The following is a 9,062-nucleotide window of genomic DNA, read 5'->3' on the forward strand; positions in this document are numbered from 1 at the left end:
GGTAAGAGACAGGGTCTAACTATACAAAGGAGCTATTAAAAGATAATTTTTATTTATTTATTTATTTTTAATCTATTTAATTTATTTTGACTGGGGCTGGGTTTGAACCCGCCACCTCCGGCATATGGGGCCGGTGCCCTACTCCTTGAGCCACAGGCACCACCCCCAGTAGATATATTTTTACAGAATCATTTTGCCATGTTCTCTTCAGCTGTGAAGCATCGTTCTTTGAGCACATCTTATTCACACCCTAATGTAATCTTTGCCACGTAGGGACAAGTGGTATTTCATTCCTTTCTTCTTTTTGTATTATCTTTCCTTTGCTATTTTCACCTTTCCTTATAAATTTTTAATTCTTTGTTGTTAAGTTGTTTAAATCAAGAAACCTCCACATTACTCAATTCTCAGTCTTCTTCCTTGACCGACTTAGCTGTACTTGAGACCAATGGTCAATTCCACCTTCTTGAAACGCTTTCCTCACACTGACCTGCAGCGTATCTGTCCGCTCTGGTTCTCCTCCTGCCTCACTGCCTGTGCCTCAGTCTCTATTGCCCTTATCTCATGTTCCCAATCTCAAACATCAGAGCACCCCAGGATTTAGTCTCACCCCTTCTTTATCTGATTCAGTCTCATGGCTTTAAATACCATTTATACACTGATGACTCAAGTTTTTATTGCTAGATTAGACCTCTTTTTTTTGTTTGTTTTTGAGACAGAGTCTCACTCTGTAGCCCTGGACAGAGTGCCATGGTGTTATGCATAGCTCATAACACCTCAAACTCTTGGACTCAAACAAGCCTCTTGCCTTGGCCTCCTGAGTAGCTGAGAATACAGGTGTCTGCTACCTAAAATCTGGCTAGTTTTTCTTTTTCTTTTTTTTCAGGAGTTATAAAAGGCTGGTCTCATACTCTTGAGTTCAAGCAATCCACCCACCTTGGCCTCCCAGAGCTCTAGGAATACAGAGCACTAGGTGTGAACCACCACACCTACATTAGACCTCTCCTTGAACTACAAACTAATATCTTGCTTGGATGTCTAAAAGGCATCTCGGGTTTTAAGAGGCCCCAAACTGAGCTCCTGCTCGTTTCTCTGTCCTCAAATCTGTGCTTCCTGAAGTCTCCTGTTTCAGTGATTGGCTCTTCTGCTCAGACACCTCCAATGGTTTATCTTGCTCAGAATTAAAGGCAAGTACCTGTAGTGGCCTCCAGGCCCCTACACCGATGCTACTCAGAGTGATCCAGATCTGTACCTGGTGTGACTTTTGTAAACCAGGTGCGAGGAGATAAGTACAGAAAGGGACAGTAGAGCTTAGAAACTTTAATAGCAGTTTGATGGTGAGATTTTATGTCTGTTGAATCTAATGTTAAGAAGTTCCAGCACAGTCTATACCTTCTTCCCTCCGTAAGGCCTGATCAGGGGTTGACCAAGTAAGTGTCACAGAGCTTCCTCAGGGCCTGTTTGATCTAGTGAATGTTGGTTTCCACATCCACAGTGGACACAGTGTGTTGTGGTCCTTTTTTTTGAGGCAGAGCCTCAAGCTGTCCCCCTGGGTAGAGTGCTGCGGCATCACAGCACACAACAACCTCCAACTCCTAGGCTCAAGCGAGTCTCCTGCCTTAGCCTCCCAAGTAGCTGGGACCACAGGCATCCACCACAACACCCGGCTATTTTTTGGTTGCAGCCATCACTGTTGTTTGGCAGGCCGGGCTGGATTCGAACCTGTCACCTTAGGTGTATGTGGCTGGCGCCTTAGCTGCTTGAGCCATAGGCGTTGAGCCGTGTTGTGGTTGTCATGGCTGACTATGGTTGGGAGAACTTGATGGCAGTGTTCAAGCTTGTTTTTCCTGGGGGTTCTGATGATATTTGGGCTGCCTGTACAGCTGCAGTCTTGGCAGGGAGATGAATGATGGGCGGATCCTCTTTTTTGTATATGGCTGTGAACTTATTTCAGCACTGCCTTGTTAAAAGGAGTAATAACGGAGGATTACAAATGGAATGAAATGTGGAGATGACATAGACCAGGGACATTTGCTTAATCTAGAGTATGAGATCACATGGAAATGTGGGCATTTATAGGACTATATAATTTTTAAAAATTTTCAAATCTGTAGTTTGCATAAGAATCCTTTTTAAAATTTTATTTTAATAGATTTGAAGGGTACACATGGTGTTTTGTTACATGGATGTATTGCATAGTGAAGAAGTCTAGGCTTGTATTGTCCTCAGCACCTGAATAGCGTACATTGTACCTGACAGGTAGTCATTCACTTTTAATGTGTTTAAAAATATATATATATAGTCTTGGGGTGGCGCCTGTGGCTCAGAGGAGTAGGGCGCTGGCCCCATATGCCAGAGGTGGCGGGATCAAACCCAGCCCTGGCCAAAAAGAAAAAAAATAGTCTTTAGGGGTTTAGAATTTTTTTAAAGTCCTTACCAATACGGATTGAGAAGCATGACCTTTAATGACATGCTCCCTTCCACCCAGTGCAGCTCTGATCTCATCTCCTGGCTACTGTCATCCACCCTCTCCCTCCTCTGCTGCTCCTCCAGGCCCTGCCCCCCATGCTTCTACTCTGTCTTCTCCCCTTGGGTGTGCATATGCCTTGTTTTTCCCTGACTTCAGTGAGGAAGACTTATTTATTTATCCTAATTGTCTGTCTCACAGCCCAGAGGAGTACCCCTGGCACAGTTAGATGTTCAATAAATAATTGTTAAATATTTGAAATCTGAGATGAAACGTAATGAATAGAGGAAGGGAATTGTACAAGGAACAGGGAATACCTTGGAAAAACTCTGAAAGATTGAGTGAGGCACATTCTCAAAAACGGGAGAAGTAGTAGTCAGCATTTTCAAAAATTATTTGGGATGCCCATTTTCTCTCTGTTGTAGGAAGGAGGATTTGCCTGATCTTCTGTCACTGTTAGAGCTTAATCTCTGGGCAAGTGAAAGTTCACTCTTTGTTCTTTTCCCCTAGGCCCTTCCCCGGTTTAACCAGAAAGGAGAAGTGTATAAGGCCCAGATAATGAATGTGAGCTGGTCAGCTGATCACAGAGTTATCGATGGTGCTACAATGTCACGCTTCTCTAATTTGTGGAAATCCTACTTAGAAAATCCAGCTCTGATGCTACTAAATCTGAAATGAAGACTGATGATAAGACATTCTTGAACTTTTTGAGTGTCCCAAGAGTTTGTAAAGCCTCCCTGTGCCAGCACATGTTTATCTTTCTTATTTGTAATACAAATGATTTGTATTCTGTGATTAAGGTTCTAAGGCACAATATTTATCACGGTTCTATTAGACTTTTTACTGACAATGAATAATGGTGTAATGGTTCTCGTGGGGCTGTCACATTTAATAGGTCAGAGTGTGACTTCTTAATATGGTGCTGTGGTCTTTGTGTCAATGGATTGAAAATGGCAACAATAACAAAATTACTGTTACAAAAGGACAGGCAGCCATAAATATACAGTATTTGCCTATTTTTTTTTTTTTTAGCTGACTCAATAAAACGTTTCAATTCTACTTAAATGGGAAAAGGAATTTATATACAAAAAATATTTTCCATTTCCCTACAATCATGCTAATTGTTGTATAAAATAAGTGCAATTATATTTACTCTTTTAAAAGATATCTAGGTGTAGGGTGGTGCCCATAGCTCAGTCAGTAGGGCGCTGGCCACATAGACCGAGGCTGGCTGGTTCAAACCCAGCTCGGGCCAGCTAAACAACAATGACAACTGCAACAAGAACAACAAAAGTAGCTGGGTGTTGTGGCAGGTGCCTATAGTCTCAGCTACTTGGGAGGCTAAGGCAAGAGAATTGCTTAAGCCCAAAGAGTTTGAAGTTGCTGTGAGCTGTGATGCTATAGCACTCTACAGAGGGCAACAAAGTGAGATTCTGTCTCAAAAAAAAAAAAAAAGATATCCAGGTATATATTCTTGCTCTGTATAGAGAATATCAAGTGTATTATTGATGTAAATTAACATGTTTTAAAAGTGGAAACTATAAGTGGTCTTAAAAATTCTCAATTATAGTTTTATAAGAGTCTATTGAAGGTGTTTATTTAAAATACTGTAGATACACTTTTAGAATTGTGGAAATAATTCAACTTTTTGTTGGGAAAGAATTTAACCTTTGCAAACTTCCATCACGTAAGGAAACAATTTTAACTGTCGCAAGCTGACATTTTTTATATTCAGAAGGCTGCTCCCTATTAACTTTCTTGGGCTTCAGCTAAAAAATAGGATAAAATAAGAAATGAAGGTCTATTCCGTTCTCCGTATGCTAAATGTGAATAAAAGGAGATAGGAACCTTTATGGGTAATGATGGACATAAAAATACAATAATAAATTTTATAGGGCAGTGCCTGTGGTTCAAAAGGGTACGGTGCCGGCCCCATATGCCAGAGGTGGCGGGTTCAAACCCAGTCCCAGCCAAATACTGCAAAAATAAATAAATAAATAAATAATAATAAATTCTATATATCAGTGATTTTATAATGAATGATCATTATGTTAAAAGTCCACTTTAATCAGAAATAACATCAACATGAATATAATACAACATTTTAATTTGCATTCAGAAATTCAGGTTGTTGCTAATATTGTTCAATCAAATACTGTATGCCAAAATTAGTTGTTCAAGTGAAGTTTTGTGATGGAAAAAAAGATCTTTTTAATGTCTAGATTTTTCTCAAACTGGAAATAAATAATGTTTAAGTCAGAAAATAATAAATGCTATTATTTTAAAAATTCAGGTAATACAGAGTTATCAAGATAGTAATCACTCATAACCTATCACTACCAACATTTTAATGTATATATCTGTAGCCATGGTTATTCTTGGTACTAAAATGGGATCATTTAGCATTATATCATGGATAACTTTCTACGTCAATAAACAATTCCACACTGTCAAGCTTTTAAATGGCTGCATTATTCCATTTTATGTCTTTCTTGTACACTCAAATAATAATAAACACCTACTCTATACCAGGCATGCTCACCCTCTTGGTTCCTGCCTTCATTGGACCCTCTAGGTCCCTTAACAGCCTAGTAGAGGAGGCAAATATTGAATAACCATAAAAAATAGAATTATTCTTCTAGATGTAAAATAACCTAGGTGCTATGAACCATCTAATAGAGGTTACTGATCCTAAATGGAAGGATTGGAAGATGGATGTCCTGTAATTTAACTCATTTCCCACTGATAGGCATTTGCTGAATTTAAATGAAGAATAACATGATCAGTAAAAATGTCTCCCTCACTTAAAGAATGTGAAAACTAGGAGAAGAGAGTTCTGAAACAAGTATGTAATATATTCCACTGAAGGTCAAGGTATTCGCTACATTCCCAAAGTAACCTTGAGCTGTCTGTTCAGTCTGAACCCCCTGCAATTACCATCTTTCATTAAGAATTTAGCGAAGGGTTTGTTCCCTATTGTGTGCTATCCTTACGGATAGCAGGATCTATTTCCTATCAGAGACCAGAGGGCCAGGAGCACAGCCTTAACAGCGGTGCCTGTCCACAGGGCTCTGCACATCATGAGGGAAACAGGTTCTTGCTGTGTTCCTAGACGTTGAAATTAAAGCAAAGAAGCTAGAAAACTGAAGTTCTTCACTAATATGTCAGAAGGTTAGGAGGTATGTATACTAGGGGCAGAAGCATAAATTATTGCTGAGAACGGCCAAAGAGAAAATCAAGGCTCTGTTCATTATATTGTAGAGCAATTCCTCTGACATTGGAACAAGAAGTCCAACAGGGAAGGAAGTTTGAAGGATGCAAGCCAGAATTGACATGAATTTCCATTTTATTTTATTCTTTTTCTTTTTTAAATTTTTCTTTGAATTTCCATTTTAGATATAAAAATGTGACCAGGTGCAGAGGCTCGCACTTGTAATCCTAGCAGTCTAGGAGGCTGAGGTGGGAGGTTTGCTTGAGCTCAACAGTTCAAGACCAGACTGAGCAAGAGCAAGACCCTGTTTCTACTAAAAATAAAAAAAAATTGCTAGGTGTTGTAGCAGGCGCCTGTAGTCCCAGCTACTCAGGAGGCTCAGGCAAGAGGATGGCTTGAGCCCAAGAGTTTGAGTCACCATGAGCTGTGATAACACCACAGCACCCTACTCAAGGCGACACAGTGAGACTCTGACTCACAATAATAAAATTAAATAAAAATAGAAATCAGGATGAACCTTATGTGGAAACATACCTAAGAAGTGTTATGTAAGGAAGAGAGGAAAAGTGATAGCTCTTATCCAGAAAGCCCACTGGCTTGGCTGGGTCTTTCTCATGTGGGTCCCAAAATCACTTAATGGATTCCCTTGCTGACTTCTAAGTAAACTGGTTTGAAAAAGAAATGATGGCTCGGTGCCTGTGGCTCAAGCGGCTAAGGCGCCAGCCACATACACCTAAGGTGGCGGGTTTGAATTCAGCCCGGGCCCACCAAACAACAATAATGGCTGTCACCAAAAAATAGCTGGGCGTTGTGGCGGGCACCTGTGGTCCCAGCTACTTGGGAGGCTGAGGCAGGAGACTCGCTTGAGCCCAGGAGTTGGAGGTGAGCAGTGAAGCCATGGCACTCTACCCAGGGGGACAGCTTGAGGCTCTGTCTCAAAAAAAAAAAAAAAAAAGGAAAAAGAAATGATTATGCTCAGCACTTCCCTGTAATACCAGGAGTGCAAAGGTTTACTTGAAGTCTTTAAAGACATTCAAAACATTTACCCAGTAATTGACTAATAAGTTAATTCTGCATGAATTTATTGAATATGTATTCCATTCCAGCTCCGAGGACAGAGATTGGAGATAAAGGTGAATTAGAGAGACGAAGCGTCTGTTCACAGTGAGAGCTTTGGCCAGCGATTAAAGCCTGCACTAGTGAGTCTGTGCCGTGAACCTGGAGGAGATGAGTACGTTTAGAGCTGAGTTCTACGTGCACCTCCCGTCAGTTCTTAATGCCGGTTTGCTCTTTTCATTTATACTGCCTTTTCTGAGGTTGGATCATGGTGTGAACCCACATTATGTTTCCAGTCAAATCCTAATGACATCTCTGATTTGTCTTTCTTGGTTCCCATGCCCTTAGTGTGGACAAGAGAATACAGTATCCCAGCCACACCTGGAGGCTTATGGTCACATGTGGAGTCAGCCAGTCCCATTCAACTACAGGGACTAAGAATATGGAATTTCTGTGCAGATTTAAAAAAAAGTCAACTACATAAAGTGAGGCAACCTTCCCACCAGGCCTGATGTTAAATTATGAATTTTTCTTTTCTTTTTTTTAAATTATGAAGTTTTCTTTTTTTTTTTCTTTCCTTTCCTGTCCTTTCCTTTTTCTTTTCTTTCTTTCTTTTTTTTTGGAGACAAGAGTCTTATTTTGTCACTCTCAGCCGAGTGCCATGGCATCCTATCTCACAGCAACCTCAAACACGTGGTTCAAGCAATTCTCTTGCCTCAGCCTCCCAGGTAGCTGGGACTACAGGCACCTGCCACAACGCCAGGCTATTTTTAGAGATGGGGTCTTGCTCTGGCTCAGGCTGGTCTTGAACCTGTGAGCCCAGGTGATCCACCCATCTCAGCCTCCCAGAATGCTGGGGTTACAGGCATGAGCCACTGCATCTGGCCTGAATTATGAATTTTTCTAAAAGAGTTTTTTAAGAGGCTGGGTAGGGAAGAAGCAGGAAGAATAGGAAGCTGGAGACAAGTACACTAATATTATTAAATTGTGTGGCTGTTTCAATTCCAAGATTTTCTAATTTCTTCAACAAAGAATATTTGTGAGCTGGGTGCAGTGGCTCACACCTGTGATCCTAGCACTCTGGGAGGCTGAGCTGGGAGGATCCCTTGCAGTCAGAAGTTTGAGACCAGTCAGAGCAAGACCAAGACCTCATCTATAATAAAAATAGAAAAATTAGCTGGGCTTGGTGTCACATGCCCATAGTCCCAGCTACCCTGGAGGCTGAGGCAAGAGAATCGCTTGAGCCCAAGTGTTTGAGGTTGCTCTGAGCTAAGCTGACATGAGGTTACTCTAGATGGAGCAACAGAGTAAGACTTCATCACACACAAAGAGAACATGTATGTTTTCTTCCAAAGTTAAGTACAGTGTTAATGAGAAGTACTTTCATTCTTAAATATCAGGTGGTGTTGACAATTCAAGTGACATCAAAATATGAATTATGAGCTTCAATATTCTCTATTCTGATTTTTCTTAAGATGCATGTTTATCTATTCACTAGTTTTAAAGTTCTGCTCTTATACTGGCACACTAGTTACAGCAGAAGATAAAAGCCCAAGCTATATTTTCAAAGCCTACTTCTTTGGTCAAAGAGATCAACAGAACCCCATGGCTTACCATCAGGATATTTTTCAAGACAAGAAGATACAGATTTGAATTTACCTGACACATTCTGTGAAATATCTGGGCCACCAGATTAGCCTGAAACAAATTCCTTCCAAATTCTATGGCAAATGCCCAAGCCATTCTTTACAGTGTCTGTCCCAAGTTTTTTCTGCTCATTTTATGCACCTACCCAAACATTTCCCCAAACTCATCATAATAAGCAAATATCCTCACCTTCTACCTCACAGAAGAGACAAGGTGAATTGACCTAAAAACTTTAATTTCTCTCCTTTTCACCTAAAATCTATCTTCACACTTTCCCTTTCCTTTCTGATTCTCTTTCTGAGGAAGTGCTAGCTCTTCATTCACAAAAATCAAACTTTCTACTCTCCACTATTAATTCCATCTCTTGCCTCTGATCCAGGTCCATGTATAACCCTCACCACCCCATTTTGGTCCTTCAATCATCTCTTCCTTATGTCTAGAACTGTATCAGATTTACACACTTAGTACACTGGTTAGCATTCATTTCCAGGTTCCCACGGAGGAGGCGCTGGAGACTGATCCCAGAACTCTCTGCAAATTTCAGTGTGGCAGCGTAAAGTTATGTACTCCTTTTCCTCCTGAGCACATGGTTAAATATTTTTCAGGCTAGCTTGCAGTTAGGTAGGGCCATATAATTTATTTGTAACCATTAGAATATGGGTATATGCAGGTCATTTCCAGACG

General features: G+C 40.6%; 1 protein-coding gene across 1 annotated transcript in view; it reads left to right on the forward strand.

The window, feature by feature from the left end:
* Nucleotides 1-3,656, forward strand: part of DBT (dihydrolipoamide branched chain transacylase E2) — a 36,276-nt gene extending 32,620 nt beyond the window's left edge. The window contains exon 11 of the mRNA XM_003784116.3: nt 2,975-3,656. Coding sequence (XP_003784164.1) covers nt 2,975-3,142 — 168 coding nt within the window. The 3' untranslated portion in view covers nt 3,143-3,656. The remainder of the gene's footprint in view (nt 1-2,974) is intronic.
* The last annotated feature ends 5,406 nt before the right edge of the window (nt 3,657-9,062 follow it).

This window comes from Otolemur garnettii, unplaced genomic scaffold (assembly GCF_000181295.1).
Source record: "Otolemur garnettii isolate 467f Iridium unplaced genomic scaffold, OtoGar3 scaffold00010, whole genome shotgun sequence".
In the NCBI taxonomy this organism is placed as follows: Eukaryota; Metazoa; Chordata; class Mammalia; order Primates; family Galagidae; genus Otolemur; species Otolemur garnettii.